Below are 19,292 nucleotides of genomic sequence, written 5' to 3'. Positions count from 1 at the left end.
CCATAGCTGTAGTTTGGTGAAAAAGAAGTCCTCCACTGCCCTTGTCTGGAAAGGTTCTTCTCAAGTCAGGGGCACGCGTGCGTTGAAACATCCTTCTTTGTCAGTGCTTTTTGAACTTCCCATCAAACAATCCTTAATGACTGAGGAGATTGAACAGGTAGTGGGGAAGGGCTAGGATGTCTAACTGGAAGTCTCAAGCTGTTATCTGGAGACACTTCAAACTCCGCAGTTCATTCCTTAATACGTGTGCACATTTTAATAGAAAAAATTGTGTTTCAAATGATCAGTTAAGTGACTTAATTTCATCCCACTTTTTGACCAAAGTTGATGCTCCAGAAATATGAACCATTTTTACACTGAGACTCCCTATACCCACTGGATAGTACACAAGCCTACTTCAGGATGAGAAACACGGACACAGGGAAAAACCAAAGTAAATGAGAAGAACATACTGAAATTCAAATCAGAGCAAAGCTAGCACCACCAGTCTCTCCTTTCCTCTCTCAGTGGCACACTTCTTCAATTACCTGCGTCTTGCTTTTTGCCTCTTTTTCTTTGTTCAAAACCAGTCCCTGGACAAGATCTCACACTCATTCACACTAAGGTGTAAATGACCAATAATAGCTAAAATGTCACAAGTTTTTGCATATTAAGGAGTCACAGCTTTAAAACAAAAGGGAATTTAGGGTATTATCCCCAGGAAAAATGGATCTATTTGGGAGACAACTGTGTGCCTTCCTCCTATTCAAAGAAATCACACTTGACTTCAGATTGGTAATTTAGGAACGTGTGTTGAGGGAAATTAATCATGACTTCTTTTCACTTTGGAAAGTATTTGCTTCGTTTTGGAAACTGCAGGTTTTGTGATTGTTGTTTGGTACACTGTTTCCTATATGTTTTACTGTCTTTTGTCTCTAATGACTGAAATTTAAAAACTAGGATATAAATCTTCCCATTATTGATCAAAATAAATGGTGAGGAGAAATAGAAACAATAATATTTGATGACTGACATTTGCATCCTTTCGCACCCTTTACGATATACTTTTATATCTGTGACCACGCATCTTATTGGTGTTGAATTACTACTAAACAATAACGAATAGAACACACCACAAAATCACAGTAATTCAATCCAATTACTAATATTAGGTACTTATCATGAGTTGCCCCAGGTTCTGTTGGGACCTTGCCCCCTCCCCCCCAGGAGTTTTAAAATTCACTGGCGAAGGCAAAAGAAGGGCTCCTGCACACTGGCCATCGGAGAGTTATCAGAATTGAAAACAGAGCAAATATACATAAAACCCAAGAGTCACGCTTTGCCTTGTAAGTGAATGTTTGCAGCTGCAATCAAGAGACTCAGGAGTGCTTCTCCTTCTGCAGAATTTACGAAGGTGGGAATAGCACCTCCAATCCCCCTTTAGGGACCTGGGAAAGGGCAGTCCCCGGAGGGGTTCTGGGCTTTGCAAATGGTGAAAAAGACCTTCTACGGTACACTTAGAAGCAGAGGAAAAGTTCTTTGTGCAAGAAGGGGAGAGCGCCCTGAGGTACAAAGAGCAGATTTAAGGGAAGGAGGATTCCTTTTGCACACATCTGCGAGGGGAACTCAGGCTGACTGTTGGGGGCGTGTGGGAAAGGAGATTTTTAGGGGGCTGCTGGCTGTGGGTTCCCGCCTCCACCCTTGTCCGCGCCCCATACTCCGGCAACAGTTGGTCGTGTGGGGCCGGCCGGGCTCTGGGTGGGGAGGGGGAGTCTCGCGATCGTTGAGGGGGGGTGGAGGAAGGGGGGAGGGTGACGGGGGGAGGCCATGACGTAGGGTGGGTGGACGGAAGTGGGGCAGGGTTGAGGGTTATTTAAAGAAGGGGGGGCCGAGCGAAGGGGTTGAAAGCGGAGTGATTCCCCACCCCTGCTTCATCTGGCTCTTTCCAGTGCAGCCACCGCCGTCGCCGGGAACCCGCGTCCCCTTCCTCGTCCCCCTCCTCGTTCCCGCTCCAACGCCATGGAGCCGGACACCGCTGCATTGGCAGCCACCGTGGCAGCCGCTGATGCGACCGCCACAATCGTGGTCCTAGAGGACGAGCAGCCCGGGCCGTCCACCTCTAAGGAGGAGGGAGCGGCCGCCGCGGCCACCGCGGCCACCGAAGCCACCGTGGCCACAGAGAAGGGCGAGAAGAAGAAGGAGGTAAATAGAAAGGGGGTGTGTGTGGTGGACAAATCCGGTGCCGGGCCCCTCCGAGGGGCCCAAACCCTGACCTTTGGGCGCCGACAGGTACCCACGGAGCTCGGCGGGGATGGGGGCCGCGGGCGGGCGCGGGGGGGGAGGGTGGTCGGCGGAACAGTCTAGCATTCGCTCCCCTCCCCCTTTCCTTCTCGCCGCCTGCGGGCGGGGGCGGGGCGCGGCGCGGCGCGGTGGAGGGGCCCGTTATCCGGGGGCTGGGGGGCTCGGGAGCCCCTCGACAGCCCCCGGCCCCCGCACATTCCCGGAACTGGGGTAACGGGGTGGGGGATGGGGCCGTGCAGGAAAAAGCCTCCGCCTCTCCCCTCCTCGGCTCGCTCCCTCTCCCTCCCTTCCCGTCGGCCTCTGCCTGGGAAATCTGGGCCCTTCAATCCCACACTCACGCAAAAGGGGTTTTGCTGGGGCTCGTTTTTTTAAATTTGAATTTCAAGGTGCGGGTGGTTGGGAGGCGGAGGACCACAGGAGAGACTTTCATTTCTTTCATTGGCCATCTCGGCCTTTTGGGTGGCTGGGAAAAAGAATCATCCCTTGTTCGTTTGGTCCCCGCCTGCCGAGGCGGGGGTGTCACCCCAAGAAAATGAGCATTCCGTGTCGTACCCCCCCAATCCAAACCCCAAACTGAGGAACCGTGGACGCTGGCCTAGGAAATTTTCCAGCGCGTGCACCCTCACCCTCTCCTGCCCCGCCCCCGACGGTATAGTGTTTCACTCCAGGGCCACCCAAATGGTCCCCCAATCCGGCCTCAAGCCTTCCAGGCTTCCGCCTCCCTCTCCTAGTGGGCGCTGCTGGCTCCTGGACACACGCAGGTTTTTAAAAAAAAAAAAATTTTTTTTTTTAACCCAGCGTCGCCAGGATGAGCTGCTGCTAACGTACAGAAGGGGACCGCTCTGACACCTATGAAAGCCAAATCCAGAAAATGTGTATTATCTCCATAAGGCATATTTTATATGGACTGAGACATGCAAATAAAACTATGAGACCCGTTAAAAAATTAAGATAAAGGGTAGGCCGGGGCATAAGGATTTTTGATGTATAATAAAATTGTGAAACGGATCGTTTATGGGTGGATTTTTTTTCCGTTTACGAGTAGACATATCGCAATTTAAAAAGCGGTAGGTAATTAAAATTATGCTTTAGAGATCTCAAGTGGCTTTGTCTGAATCATTATATGATAATATACGACCAAATGAAAAGCTTTCGAGGGAAATTAACACCTTTCGCCGTGAATTAGAGTAATTTTAAATTCAGCAGTTGCTTAAGTGGCATTTTACTGTTAGAAGGTTGACTAAACAGAAAGACAATTGTACTGCTAAGTGAAAACCATAGAAAACATACGCATTTTAAGATCTGTGCGATATTTGGATCAGTAAGACAATATTGATGATTAAAGCAGGGCCAGATACCAAGCATCAATGTAAATCAAATGTTAGGAAATTCAGAGATGCCACTAAGTACCTTTTATTCCCTAGACTGGGCAGATGCAGGTGCGAAACTGTCTTTTGTATGGCAGTAAATGTTGAATTTCCAGGTCGTATGAATTTTTTGAATTGTGAAAAGACTGGGGCTCAATAAAAAAAGCTACAAAATAAGCACTGAGTTGATATACATATATTCATGAACTCTACAGCCTAATTAGCAATTGCCCTAATAGCACCTCATTTGTCCGCTCGGGGGAGGGAAATGAGGTGCTATATGGCAGGAACTTTCTGGATATCTGAAGTTTACTACCGTAGTAACTGCATCTTTTTATTTTTAATTTTTCCTTAAAAATCTAAGTAGTACTAAAACATCAACTTAAGTTCTTTCATTGGTACCATTTCTTCAAATACATTAATTTAGTACTCCCCCAAATCTGAATACACTGCGTCCTACCCTGACTCCCTAAATGGTGTACGGAAGGCGCAAATTAGCCTTTTCCTCATGTCCATCAGTTACTGTACTCGGCGACACGAAGGCATTGGAGATCCAGGAGGTTGTTTCCCCTCAATTAAGTAACCACTTCCCAGACACTTGCAGTATAGTGCTGATTTTTAAATAATGTTTCCATCTCCTTTCTTGTTTGCCAGGCTGTTAGCTGTTACTTTTAAACACTTCATCTACTTTCGTGAGGAAAAATTTATGATAAAGTACATAGATATAACAAAACCATGAAATCATTTGAAACAACTATAAAAGACAAAAATACAAGTGGTGCGGCAGGGAGAGGAAAGTAATTACACCTGCACACCAAGGAAAAGGGATGTCACTGCAGTGGGACTCATGTGTTAGTCCTGGGCTTCTCCCATCCCTCCTTGCTGTTCGTAGTGTGCCTTCTTCTAGTAGTCTTGCCCATGTCATCTGTTGCTGCTTTTCTTCTCTGTAGTATGGCAAGCCAGATGATCAAACTTCCTAGAATTGTGTATCAAATAAAAGATAATAGGCTCTGGGGGCCGGTTAAGTTCGCACTCTGCTTTAGCGGCCCAGGGTTTCACCGGTTCGGATCCTGGGCGAGGACATGGCACCGCTCATCAGGCCATGCTGAGGCGGCGCCACATGCCACAACTAGAAGGACCCAGAACTAAGATATACAACTATGTACTGGGGGGCTTTGGGGAGAAAAAGGGGGAAAAAAAGATAATAGGCTCTGAACGAGAGCATTTTCATGATGCGTAAACTGGATGAGAGTTAGTGGATTGATTTGTGACATTTAGCTACAGAAAGGTATTTTTGCTTACCTTCTGGTTCTTGAACTTATTTGATTTAAGTGACAGTTGGATAACCTAACACTGTGGAAATTGGAGTTGGTATTTTTGGTAATGAAAACGTCAAGAAAAAGGTCATGGTCTTTAAGAGAGGGCATCTAGATGACCTTGTGCTGCATTCTCATGACATCTAGACTAACAGATGATAAAATCCATAAGGAATTTATTGGAATATCTCAGTCACCTTTTATCTTTTCTGGTATGAGAAGTGTGTTTTTAAAAACGTATGCAAATGAGAAGGTTTAGAAGGTAGGTATTTTAAAATTTGTTGAGGAAGATAGTGCCAATTAAGTAATTACCCACAGCTTTTAATAGCACTGCTCAAGATTAGGAATTTTAATTAGCGTATAATTAAACTTTTTATGGTATTCTACTGCAAGGTAAGCAAAAAATTAATGCATAAAATATTTTTCTAATACGAAAGCTTTACTTTTCTATGAGTGAAGTTTGTGTTCCACATTATTAGATATATACTTGTGTATATGAGGCAAAGTGATTTTCACTGTTTTGAAACTCGGAAACTAGACTTCATATAGCTTTTCAAGGAATGATAAAGATGTGGATTTTGTTACTCAATTTTCCTTTACTTGTAGCTTTGAAAATAAAATAGGATTTATAGTATATGTGACAGTTTGAAAGTGTGGGGTTGAGGGCAGTTTGGCAGTTTTCTGTTCTCATCCATCCAGGATTACATTCAAAACATGCCACGTAGATGATATATACGTATGAGATGCTATAAATCAAGATGGTTGTCATTTGAATTAAGAATAACTGAACAATATCTGGTCAGTGCTCCAAATCAGAACCCTGACCAGGGTCAAATTCCATAATCTTAGTTTGGATTTCCTCAAAATAGAAATTTTAGTAAATGTCAGAAGACGTATTCATTAACTTTTGGAGCCATGTTTTTCTCATGTTTAAGATGACACTGTGTTGCTGATTTATGACCTAAGTTTTCAGGAATAGATTGACGAAAGCCATAATAAAATGGACATAATTTCTTTAGTTTTCACAACAGATTTGTGTTTTGACTTGTGCAAAGTCTGTGTTAAAACTGAAATACTCCCGGCTTTGGTACTAATGAGTAGATTTGTGTTTATTTTATTATTTCTGGATTTCTTACAGGGAAGAAGGTGTATTGTGTAGATCTATCTATATTTACAAGTATGAGCTTGTCTTTACAGAGAATTAGGCTGCATGAGACCCCCATATAATTACAGTATTTTTAAATAGCGGATTCATGTTAGTTTTCAATAAATTACAAGTTGTTAAATATCAAAGGTTAATAATTAATAGCCCTGAGGAACTGCTTCTACAAAATATTTGTGTAATATAAATAGTTTAAAATAGTTTTCTTTCCAGTTGAAGGAAATTAACATAAGCCAAAGGTTTGAAACTGTAAGATTTCATTATTTTAAATATAAATGGTTACATTGCCTTACATATAGAAGTTTAAATATTTTAATTAGACTATGAAGACAATAAAAGAAATAGTGTCTTTTCAGGAACAGAAACCAGTCTTTTCTTTTGAAAGTCTGGCTTGTTTCCATTACATAAAAAAGTGTTTCTGAGAATTAATATTTACTTTCCTCGAATCCTTTGGTTTGTGGTTGATAATATTATATTCTAGATTTTAAATCTCCTGTTCAATGGTTATACACTTTCTTATGCTGTAAATTAAAAAATAGGTGAAAAGACTCAATGTTTCGCCTTTTGATTTTTATTTTAATTAATGTTATTTCTCTGGCTTTCACACTTCTTGGATTTTTTTATTGGACCTCAGGTGCACAGAACTGGATTAATCATAAACCCTGCTTCATGACGTGCTCTCATCATTGGTCCATGCATGGCCCATGATGATTTATTTATTTAGTATTTAATTACTTTTTACTTTCTTCAAATGAGGATGTTGACCACTTTTAAGACCTTGCTTTGCGATTTGATGATTTATTTTCTTTGAAATTCTAGAAAAACGTTTCTCCGTTTCAAGTCAAACTTGCTGCTAAAGCTTCTAAATCTGAAAAGGAAATGGACCCAGAATATGAAGAGAAAATGGTAAATATATTTGTGGGTAGGATAGTGAATACCGTAGTTCATTTTTATAGAGGGGATGTGAAAGATTAAAAAATACATGTGTATATATAATGCATAGAGAATCATGAATTTTAGATTTGGAAAGTGATTTAATATATAATCCATCATAGAGATTTTTGTTGAATAGATGAATCTCCTCATTTTCAGATGAGGAAATGAAGGATCAGAGAAACTATATGGAATAGGTGGGACCAGAAGCCACATTGCTTCACTTTTGTTCAGTACTTTTTACCCTATAAGGTGTTTTATTCTAGAACTATTTTATCCACTAAGTGAAAATATTGGTGGCAATATGAATATGGCTGAGAGAAAGCAAGTCACAAAGACAGACTGATATTTTTTTCTCTTTGTCATTGTTTTGGCTGTATGAATGAATGCTACACGTTAGGAAACATGTAATACCGTAATACATTTTCTTGAGGGAAGGACATTTGCCCAGTGTATGAAAATATTACATGTTTAAGCAGCATAATCCTAGTTGTGCCCATCTACTGCTTTGCTATACATTTAATTATTAATTTTTAGTCACTAAAATCCATATTTTAGCTTTAAATTTAACTAGGGCTAACTTTTATCCCCTGGGATCTTTCAAAACCAGTACACTTGGTTAACTCAAAAGAGAAATTAACAAGTACTAAGAACTGAATTTTTTGTTGAAGGGTTGTTTTTGCAGTAGTAGTATAAGAATAAGTAGAGATGAAGTACGTTTTTTGGTTGTTCATAGTGGTTTTACACAACTCCATTCCTTTAATGTTTAAGGCCACGTCTAATGTACACAGTTAATGTTTTAACAACTCTGAAAACAACATTCCAGTGAGGATAACATAAAATGGAAAGGTTTTGGCCTCCTTCCAGCTACTGGTCTGAGTATATTTGTCTCGTTCTTGTATTTATGTTAATGAATGCTTCTAAGTTTCTGGTATTATTATTTATGCATCCTTCATTAGCAAGCAAATATTCTCTACCCTGTGGTCAGAAAGTGACTGGGAATTGAAAAATCTTCATTTTTTTAAAATCTAAAATGATGTATACATCCTTTAAGATTTTAGTGAAAAAAGTTTTATTGCATTCATATGGTACAAGTTCTATGACCTTTTCAGAAATTATATGTATCAATTTTTAATAGTTAATATATATTAACTATTTCACTTCTATATGTGTGTGTATTTTCCCCCCAAATCCTGCTCACTTTGGGGAGAAACTTTATATACTGCTAGCTTAAAATGCAATTTTCTAGATCACTGTAATTGAAGAGAGAGATGTTTATTGCATTATCGTACCACAACATTCAAAGTATTTTGAGGTAAGATGACACTGTATTCTAAGATTTCAATTATTTCTAGATGGAGGTTGAAAATTCTTAAGAGTTCAGTTTTTGGTGTGTGTATATATATATGCGTTATATTTGGGATACATTATATATTATGATACTTAGTTTTGTTAACTATTTAGGAAAATAAAACCATATGGTTTGGAAAGAGGATTTGCTTTGACCCTGACTCTTTAAGCATGGTATTTCTTATTGTGGCGTTTACTAGGTCTGTCAGGTCTCTTGGCTCCTGTTCCAACTGTCTCAAAATACCGTTTTCAAATTCTGTTGCTTACTAGCTGCGGGAATTTGAGCAAGTTACTTACCTTCTCTGTACCTCAGTTTTATCATCTATAAAATAGGGAATACTAGTACCTCCCTAAAAGGTTTATGGTGAGAATTAAATGGGTTAGTATGTTTAAAGTGCTTAGAACATAGTACAGAGTAGGTGCAATGTAAGTGTTTGTTAAATAACTTTGAATGAATAAAAAGAAAACCATTACTTTTTCTTTTGTTTTGTAAATTAGAAAGCAGACCGAGCCAAGCGATTTGAATTTTTACTGAAGCAGACAGAACTTTTTGCACATTTCATTCAACCTTCAGCGCAGAAATCTCCAACCTCTCCTCTGAACATGAAATTGGGACGTCCTCGAATGAAGAAAGATGACAAGCAGAGCTTAATTTCTGCTGGAGAGTATGTCAGCATGGCGCTCTCTCCTTTCTGCCCTCTCTCCTTCCCTCCCTTCCTCTTGTCTTTCCTTCTCCCTCCCCGCATGCTCTCCTTCCCTCTTCACTTGTTCACTATAACTCTGTATTCAAAAAGTAAGGTTATTGTCAATGTAAATAGGTTTTGGAGGCAACAGTGCTTTTTTCTCATTAGAAGTCGATCAATAAAAATGTAGGCAGGTTCTACCAACTTCTAAGCAAGACCTTAGATAACTCATTTTTTTTCATAAAAGATATTAGCAGAGTATACTGACTTCATTGACACCTTAGCATTTGGGTTGAAAATGACGGTTTTTCTTTTTTCATTTCAGCTACCGCCACAGGCGCACGGAACAAGAAGAAGATGAAGAGCTCCTCTCGGAAAGTCGGAAAACATCTAATGTGTGTGTTAGGTTTGAGGTATCCCCTTCGTGTGAGTACTTCAGCATGTTGGTTTTGTTTTTCCAGTTTGGTTTTAGAAAAATTTTACTTGATTGTATTAATGAAAGTATGAGGCATCCTTGACTTTTTTTTCAGATGTGAAAGGAGGACCATTGAGAGATTATCAGATTCGAGGACTGAACTGGTTGATCTCTTTGTATGAAAATGGAGTCAATGGTATTTTGGCTGATGAAATGGTAAGGAGTTGGTACCAAAAAAACATTCTCAGTTATCAAGAATTTTAATGTAATAATTTGAAATACCTGAGCTGAATTGCCCCTCTGAGGCCTGGAGGCTATGTGCTTTATTCAGTTATTATAATGTAAAAAGCATTTGTAAAGTCTAAAATTGTTCCAAATAACCTCTAGAACATATTCTTTCACAGGCCACAAAATTTTAGTGATTTCTTCAAATGGTTCTAAAAACCTGCTTGTACTTTTGTTTTTGTTTGTGCTTTGGCTTTCAGGAAGCTCAGAGGCAAAATAAATGCCAAAATGGAGCACGTGTGTAACTTTTCACGGTTTGCCCATTGTGTCCTTTGTGCCTTTTCCTATTCGAGACCTTCTAGTCTTACTTTCCTTGGCCTCTCTTTATTTCTATTTTACTGTTGATTTATGTTCCATGTGTTCATTGTAGGCTCCCTGAAATCCTTTTGGGAATAAGGTGGGATCTATAAACCAAACACTGAATGAATGAATGAATGAACCAAACAATAAGTGAATGAGTGCATGGATGGATGAATGTAAATGCCTTGATGTGTGAGCAATCAGAAAGTTAATAGATGGAATAAAGAACAGAGAAGTAAGGAGCAATATTGAGTCTTGATACAGCAGAGTGCCAGGTGGGGGTCAGTAAGTAAGCTAAGGAATGATGGACATATACATAAAATGTCAAAACAGAAAAACTAAGGCCATTTAAGACGTTAATTCAGCAGATCAGGGGAGTATATGAAGGCCTAGATTGGTATTTTAAGACCAAATGAATAAGATGGGATTTAAGAGAGGGCAGGGGGAGTTTTAGATCTATATGACCCAGTGATGCTGATGTTTATGTGACTCTGGAGCCATATTTGGAGTCACTCTTATCCAGAAGAGCCACGTGACTATTTTATGCTTTACAGCATGTAGTGTAGTAGTCAGTCCCATGGGTACTTATCCCTGGCCGAGCAACTGTTAGGTGTATGGCGGGAGGTCCTTTAAATCAAGGCTCTGTAGTTCCTTACATTTAGTGTTCTGGGTTGGAGACTACAGTCAGCTCAGAGGGGCAGGAGCTTGGTTAATTGGACAATAGAAAGACCAGGATTTTTCATTTCAAGCTCCTCTTGGTTGCAGCCTGTCTAAACATGAAGGATCTAAAGATCCTTCATATTGAATTTATGATGACACCAGGTATGTTTTAATTACTAAAAAAGGGAAGATACTTTAAGAAGTATAGAAAGTTTGGAAAAAATCTAGAAACAAGTTAAAAGCAAGCTATAATTCTGCTACCTAGAAATAACCACAGTTAATATTTTGGCATAGTTCTTTTTAGACTTTTTTCCTCTGGATGTATTTATTTTGCATAGTTGAAATCATAATATATAACTTGGTATTCTGATTGCTTCACATTCATGCTTACTTTCCACATAATTAAAACATTTTTGTAAAAATAATTGTTAGTTACTGCATAATAGTTAATCTTATGGAGCTACCATAATTTTATTCATCTCCCTTATTCCTGGTTATTTGGATTCGTTGATGTATAATACATATATAATATATATATATTGTGTGTGTGTGTATATATAGTATATATTGGTTGATATATATACATGTATATGGCATATAATAATGCTGTTATGAGAACCTTTGTAATTTAGTTTTTCTGCACCTCTCAAATTATTTCCATAGGATTCCTAGAAGTGGAATTTCTTGCTTAAAGAGGATAAACATTTTAAGATTTTGATTCATAGCACCCATAAAACCCGTCTCATTAAGTGAAATATCAGAAGGGATGAACCCTGTAAAGATAGCTTTAAGCTTGGGTTTATAAAAGAAAATATATTCCTTGCATAGATAAAGCCAGAAACTATTTTAAAAGGCCGTGAAGCGTAGGACATAGTTCCCTTTTCCATTGATTAGGTGTTGGGTTCATGGGTGTTCAGTATATTATTTTTTTAAAAAGTCCACTGGACTAGGTGGTCTCTAAGGTCCTTTCTGGCTGCAAAGGTCTTTTATGTTCTGTTCTTGTGGTTCCGTAGCTCTTCAAGGGTGTGAGGTGCAGGTACAGAGCTACAAGCCCCTTGATGCATAGTCTGAGTATTTCATGCCTGGGGTGTAATAATGTTAAGGACAATGGGAAAGAAAGACTGCTATCTAAGCAGGCTGTTAAAGGAAACGAGTCTTTGTGATATACACAAAATTCCTAATTTTGCAACCAGTAGGAAAAATTATATAGTAGATTGCTTGCTTCTTTAGGAGTACGTCTCCTAAATAGAAAGTTGCTTTGTTGAGCAAGTTTCTACCTGCAGGTTCCTGGTTTCTTTTTGTGCTCACAGTAAGTACAGGATTGGAATGGTTGTTCACTTAAAAAAAAAAGATATTTTAACTTCTTCCTTTGTGAGATGGTTGGCAAATATCTTTTCTGATGTTGTTACTAACAAAATGTTGCGTTAAATAAAAAACATTGATGCATTTTTTTCCTTGTCATAATAATGCAGGGTCTTGGTAAGACTTTACAAACAATTGCTTTGCTTGGTTACCTGAAACATTACCGAAACATTCCTGGACCTCACATGGTTTTAGTTCCAAAGTCTACTTTACATAACTGGATGAATGAATTCAAACGATGGGTCCCATCTCTCCGTGTTATTTGTTTCGTCGGGGACAAGGATGCAAGAGTAAGTGATAAACAGGTTTAAAAAGGCAATCGAGAATAACATTTTTGGGGTTAAGTTGCATGTTCTTGCCGTAAAAGACATGTAACTTGACTACAACTTAGCAACACTTTAGTTGTGTTTACTCTGTGTTAGGCTCTGTTGTAAGTGCTTTTTATCTATTAATTAATTCTCCTAGCATTCCTATGAGGTAGATGTGTTACCTGTTAATAACAGACAATCCATTATTGTGCTTATGTGCATTTACTTTTGACTAACTCATTAAGCTAAGCATTTTGTAATTTTTAAATTATTTTTATTGAGGTCACATTGGTTTATAACATTATATAAATTTCAGGTGTACATCATTATATTTTGATTTCTCCGTAGACTACGTCATGTTCACTACCCAAAGACTAATTACCATCTGTCACCATACACATGTGCCTTATTACATTTTTGAGTTGTACTTTGAAGTAACTTTTTATAAAAAAATCTTATTTTACTGACAGTGTATCTTATCAGTGACTCTATCATTTGTGCTGTTTGATGCCCAAAATGTGTAAATTTGCATGACTTAATTTTTTATGTTTGAATTTTTGACTTTTGGCTTTCACTTGCTATACATGTATACACCCACGAATGGGGCCTTTTTGATTTGTATGGAGAGCCTTGTGTTTTGTGTTTCTGCGTAGACACAGCTTTCAGTTTTGGTCTTTGCATAGAAAAATACATGTCTGCATACATTTCTAGATATTAGAAACTCTGGGCTTCTGCTTAAATTAGCCATTTGTCAATCTAGTAGGCTACAATTATTTTAGGACTGTAGAATTAATCTAAAAATAATAAATTATGCAAAAATACCAAAATGAATAATCAGCTTAGAAAGCATATTATTAAACTTTGTCTTTATTTTGCCTCCAGAGAACATAGTTTAAAGATTTATTCTATTTTATATATTTAGATAGGTTATCAAAAGATATCCTCAAAAGAACGGTAGCATAATGAATTATATAATTTTATTCTTATCATTTTGCTTGAAGAAAAATTACTTAAATTTAACATAAATAATTTAAATATTGAAATACTGGTCTCATAAATTCAGAATTACAGGCTTGATTCTTCCCTATGCCTAATATTTCCCAGTAGCACATTAGTCACTTAGAACTCTTTCTGATCTCTGCTATTATTTAATATAATCCCACTCCATATAAAACTTTGCTTTTCTGAAGTATTGGTTTTTTGCTGAAATTATTTCTTGAAGATCATAAGCAAGAGAGAAATATCTAGGCTTGTGTGTTCATAATGTTTCAGTAAAAAATGTATGTCGTGGTTTTCAGCTATATTATGTGGAATCCAAGGGTTTCATGAAGTATCTCTGGAAGCTTTTGAAGAAGTGGATGTATTTAATTTGTGACTGCCCTCTCTCTCCCCTGTGGGAGGTTGGGATTCTTCTGGTGGCTTCAAAAATTTCTTAATCTTGAAAACTAATCTTCGAAGTCAGTGTTTTTCAAATTGCTACTCATTAATAGGGTGGAAATTAATCTTAGTGGATAGTGACAACAAATTTTTAAAACACTGCGATAGAATAGAATAGAATAGAAAAAAGCAGAGTGTTTCATACATATTAAGGATACATATTGCTTCTTTCTATATACACACACTCGAACATATATGTGTTTACTGGATTGCGACCTAGAATGTAGTTTTACTGTGGGCCATGGTCAGAAGAGTTTGAAAACCAGTAATTATTAATTACATAAATAATGTGCCATATTCAACACTTAGAGATTGATGGTCAGTATGGATAGAGAAAATCTAGATCTTTATTTATAGACAAATTTGAATGTTGGTACCATTATGGGCTAGATATATCGGGTCTTTCTAGTTTCCTGGCTCTTGAAACATTTTGTGAGGGCAATATTTTAGTAATAAAAAATTTGATGTAGGCTACAACAGGTATTTAATTGAATTGGGATATTGTTAGAGATACTCCTGATCCTGTCTGATGCTAATGTAGTCCTGAAGTTTATAGAGGTGTGATTCCAAAACATGGTTTTTTGACCCCTTCCTTTTCCACTCCAGAGGCATCAAAGATCATGGACATGGAGGGGCTGGCCCCATGGAGTAGTGGTTGGGTTCAACGTGTTCTGCTTCAGCGGCCTGGGTTCATGGCTTCAGATCCCAAGCATGGACCTACACTACTTGTCAGCCATGCTGTGGCAGTGACCCATGTATAAAGTGGAGGAAGATTGGCACAGATGTTAGCTCAGGGCTAATCTTCCTCAGCAAAGAAAAAAAGATCATGGACATGGAAATAAGAGATCTGATTTTTAGTTCTGGCTTTGGTACTGACTGTGTGATGTTGAGTGAATCTTGAAGGGCCTTAATTTTGTCACCTATAAAAGGAAACCTTTTGGATTATGTAATCTTTAATATTCTGTCAAGATATTTAACTCTAACTCTTTCAAGTAGTTACACAAATTTCAAATCAGAGCTAATTTAAATTGAAAATATGCATATGTTCCATGAAACTGTAGGAGGAACCATTAAACTGAGTGTCTCACAAAATCAAACAAAGATAAGGTGTTTGCAGGACCAAATGGCGTCTGACACCCTGGTTCTCTTTATTTTGTCTCTAATTCCCTAATATCTTAATTATCGTTTTTAATGTGGCCACTTCCCAGGGTGCAACTGAGATCTCTACAAAGGCCTTTTTTCTGTTCTCTGCTTTAGTCCAGGCAATCCTTTTAAACATAGTGGGCACTCACTGAATATTTGTTGAATGAGTCCACAGTGTGTTTAGTGCATAACAGTGAATTTATGAAATAATTACTTAGCAGTGCACAGTTAATTTTTTTATGCGCTGTAATTTCAGATTTAGAGTACCAGTCAGCCCCTTCTCAGTATAGATTTTGCTGCTCCCTGTTAACTTTTGTGGTTTTATTTTGACCTGTAACATCTGAAATTCAGTTCATACAAGTTAGAAATACTCTCAATCAACTTGGCTACTACATGGCCACTGCCTGTGAAGGTTTAAAAGTAGTTTTAAATAGTCTCACTGTTGTAAATAGCCTCCTATACCGGATAGAGCAAGTCTCCTTTATAAAATCACGTCCGTAGCCTCGTAACAACATCAGGGAGTTCACAGAAACATTAATGAGCTTTCACGACCCCTTAACAAATACGTGACTCATCCTTGCTAGAAAGTGAAGGAATGTACAAGAGATCTCAAAAGGTTGGAATCACTCTTGGATAGTGAGTTCTTTCCATTTGTCGAAACCATATCATGTGGGCAATGCTTGGATCTTGGTAAGAATATGGTGTTCAGAAAGCAGTTACAGGGCCTGGCCCGGTGGCGCAGCGGTTAAGTTTGCACGTTCCGCTTCTCGGCGGCCCGGGGTTCGCCGGTTCGGATCCTGGGTGCGGACATGGCACCGCTTGGCATGCCATGCTGTGGTAGGCGTCCCACATATAGAGTAGAGGAAGATGGGCACGGATGTTAGCTCAGGGCCGGTCTTCCTCAGCGAAAAGAGGTGGATTGGCAGCAGTTAGCTCAGGGCTAATCTTCCTGAAAACAAGCAAGCAAACAAACAAAAAAACCACAACTTAAGAAAGCAGTTACTTTGCCCATGTCCCTTTGGACCTGTTGGTATGAAGAAAGAGCCTGGTAGTTTAGTCATCTTCTGGCGATAGGAACTTCTCCACTTCATTGAATATGCTGTACTTGTTTAAGGGAAGCCTTTGCTTGTCTTTTGTTGATGAATACATTCGCATGCCATCTGGATAATTGACCACAAAGGTATCTTTGGGCCTCAGTTTTTCTGTGTCTAAAATGGATGAGACCAAATGATTGCCAGGGTCTCTTAGAAGTCTAATATTCTCTTGCTGCTTTAATTCTGTGATCATCTTGTCCATATTCTAATAGAAGGAACTTTATTTTGCATTAGGCTGCTTTTATTCGTGATGAAATGATGCCAGGAGAGTGGGATGTTTGTGTCACTTCTTACGAGATGGTAATTAAAGAAAAATCTGTATTCAAAAAGTTTCATTGGCGATACCTAGTCATTGATGAGGCTCACAGAATAAAGAATGAAAAATCTAAGGTAAGCCACTTCTCAATCATTTTATTAAAGTTTTCTTTTAACTATCACATGTTTGTTTACTTCTCTGTATTCAAAATAAAAAAGTGATGGAAGATTGTGATTTTATTCATGGAATGTGAATGGAAATCAGTTTTGAAAAGGGTTTTAAGGTTTAAATTATTGAATGCAAAACAAATGAGAATCCAGCACAGTTTTTAACGTAAAGAAAGTTAGGTGTTTATTGGCTGTACCTGTTGCAGCTTAACTCTGTTATCCTACAGTATTTTAATATTTTGGTAATATTTGGTGTCCAGATGTCATTTGCACTGATTTATTTTTTAATGAGGAGCTAACTTATGTTATTCATGTGGATTAGAAAAAATCATTTCCTTGAATTATCTGACGTGTGTGAATTAGAGTGTGGTGTTAACATTGAAAAATATCAATGTTTCTTGCCATTCAACTCCATCAACAGTAGGCAAAGCATCAATTATTATGTGAACCTCTCTTTGGATCACTGGGCTACTTTGGGAGAAAGGGACAGAACTGGAGCAAAACCACCAGGTGGATCATACTAATTTCAAATTGGAACTAGTACCTGATAAGAGGATGCATGTTAGAGAAGAATTGTTTAAGAGCATTATAAAAATGTGCATTTTTATTGATAACATTACTGTTCCTTTATACTTTTGATGCTTTAATTTGTGGTCTTATGTTTAGAAAGTTAATATTAGATATCAGGGAAAATGGGCTCAACTCTGGTGCTTAAAAATTGTGACCACGTCAAGCTGGAGCTAGACTAGGCATGTAGAGGAGCATGATTGGCGGGGAGAAGGAAGTATTTTTGTGTGTAGTGACTAGCCTGGATTCCTTAGTGTTCTAATTGTTTCTGTGGACCCAAAATGGAGAGTAAATGTTGTGAAGTGGGGCAGGGGTCTCAGGTATGACTGTGATCTGTATTCTTGTGAGGGTCGAAATGCCCAGAACATTTTGTTCATTTGTGCTTCACTGTGGCAGTGTCACCTGAAGTAGGATATTTTTCCATAGAAAACCAATTTTCAAGTTTTATTTTATTCAGGAAATGCATTGGTTGGATAAAGAACTGAATGTAGAGCCTTCTAATAAATAAAACAATGTTAACAGAACTATTACTTTTCCAGCTTTCAGAGATCGTTCGTGAGTTCAAGTCAACTAACCGCTTGCTCCTGACTGGAACACCTTTGCAGAATAACCTGCATGAACTCTGGGCATTGCTCAACTTTTTATTGCCTGATGTCTTTAATTCTGCAGATGTAAGTTTAAGTCAGATGTTTTAAGTATGATTTTCTTATGCTCACAGACATGTTTTCAAAGCATAGACTGTAGATTGAAATAGTTCTATAGTTAGAGTTCTTTTTCATTTGTAATTCTTTATCTGTGTTTTTGTTTTCTCAGGAAAGAGCTCTGAAGTACAAATTTTTCAAATGTGGATGTTTAGAGAAATAATGTTTCTTTTCTTTGAGATTATCCTCCCCGTTAAACTTTACCTGTAGCACATTGCTACTACAAGTTATGATATGAGATAAGCTGAGTTCAGAATAGTGCACTCAATATTTTCTTTTGGTTAAATTGGAAGGGCTTTCTATATACTAGTTTTGCAGTTGGAGTCTTTAAAATGAGCTTTGATTATTGTAGGCATTAACATCCGGTGAGTGCTAAAGAGCTCATAATGTATGATTTGAAAAACAGCATATTTTGTAAATGTATGATTTACATTGTTTTTGTCGTTAACACAAGGTTATGCTAGTGCAGCAAACTGAATTGAATGATTTAAGGACTTTGCAGCTTGATTTTCCTCATTACTGATATTAATTGATAATAAAAAGTACCAAGTTCAGCTATTCATTGGTTTGTATACTTTATCATTTTTATTGTTTGATTAACATTTTCATTAGCAATGTGTGTTTTCGATTTTATAATCTTACTCCTACTCCTCTTAACTGGATATAATGCTACTATGGTATGGGGAAGCCTAATAAAAGCATTTTAAGGAAAAACTACTGATGGAGTTTCTGTGTAATGGGGTTCAGATTTTGTTAACTGCTCCAGTATTTTATCTATTTTCAGAAGTAGATAATATTGGCCATCACAGTTAACATATTTTTGAAGGTGCTGTCATCCACTGCCAGTCTTCCTCTTTTTGTATGTGAGCTGCCACCATAGCATGGCGAGTGGTGTAGGTCTGCCCCTGGGAGCCAAACCTGGGCTGCTGAAGTGGAGCGTGCCAAACTTAACCACTAGGCCACTGGGGCTGGCTCTGAAAGTGCTTTTAAAGTGAATTATTGCTATATAAGTTGTATAAGAATTTGTAGGATATTGAGCTTATTAAAAGAAAAACTGTGCACTTACTGCAGAATTTTGACCCCTCCACAGGACTTTGATTCTTGGTTTGACACTAAAAATTGTCTTGGTGATCAAAAACTTGTGGAAAGACTTCACACAGTAAGTAATAGCAGACAAGAAGATTTAGTAATTAAATGTGTGTAACCGAGCCAGAAAACCAACTGCCATAGAATCCATTTGAACTTGCCGGTTAACCTCTTGGCTCAGTCTCCCTGCTTCTCCCTCCCAACATCCCTCTTTGGGAAATACACTCTACTATATCCTCAGCCAATCTATGAACAGCATTTTAGCTTCAGCTCTCAGCCGTGGATAATGTGATCCTCTCCAGCAGAGGGTCTTCACTCTCTTATACTCCACAGGTCCTCAAGATCGTATCAGTATTCTCCTAGTTCCCCAGTGCCACTTGTAAGCCACTGCTTCTCCACTGTCATGTGTAGAACTTTTCC

At 38.3% G+C, this 19,292-nt stretch overlaps 1 protein-coding gene and 1 non-coding gene across 11 annotated transcripts in view; one reads left to right on the top strand and one right to left on the bottom strand.

Annotated features, from left to right (window-relative positions):
• Nucleotides 1-1,284: 1,284 nt before the first annotated feature.
• The window catches only part of SMARCA1 (SWI/SNF related, matrix associated, actin dependent regulator of chromatin, subfamily a, member 1), a 116,210-nt gene continuing 98,202 nt past the window's right edge, over nucleotides 1,285-19,292 (top strand). For 9 of the 10 annotated variants that reach the window (XM_070257366.1, XM_070257367.1, XM_014729163.3 and 6 more), the window contains exons 1-9: nucleotides 1,630-2,181; nucleotides 6,945-7,031; nucleotides 8,907-9,073; nucleotides 9,417-9,517; nucleotides 9,622-9,722; nucleotides 12,224-12,403; nucleotides 16,330-16,485; nucleotides 17,625-17,756; nucleotides 18,877-18,945. In XM_070257366.1, coding sequence (XP_070113467.1) covers nucleotides 1,999-2,181; nucleotides 6,945-7,031; nucleotides 8,907-9,073; nucleotides 9,417-9,517; nucleotides 9,622-9,722; nucleotides 12,224-12,403; nucleotides 16,330-16,485; nucleotides 17,625-17,756; nucleotides 18,877-18,945 — 1,176 coding nt within the window. In that variant the 5' untranslated portion in view covers nucleotides 1,630-1,998. Of the gene's footprint in view, nucleotides 2,182-6,944; nucleotides 7,032-8,906; nucleotides 9,074-9,416; nucleotides 9,518-9,621; nucleotides 9,723-12,223; nucleotides 12,404-16,329; nucleotides 16,486-17,624; nucleotides 17,757-18,876; nucleotides 18,946-19,292 lie in introns of all 10 variants that reach the window. The other variant, XM_005614487.4, reaches the window with a different exon arrangement.
• On the bottom strand, nucleotides 6,748-6,819 carry LOC111771709 (small nucleolar RNA SNORD112). Its single transcript, XR_002805635.2, has one exon. It is a non-coding gene; the product is annotated as a small nucleolar RNA SNORD112 (small nucleolar RNA).

The sequence above is a fragment of the Equus caballus genome, chromosome X (assembly GCF_041296265.1).
Source record: "Equus caballus isolate H_3958 breed thoroughbred chromosome X, TB-T2T, whole genome shotgun sequence".
Classification (NCBI taxonomy): Eukaryota; Metazoa; Chordata; class Mammalia; order Perissodactyla; family Equidae; genus Equus; species Equus caballus.
Note: the sequence above shows the minus strand (reverse complement) of the source record. Positions and strands in the feature narration are given on the sequence as shown.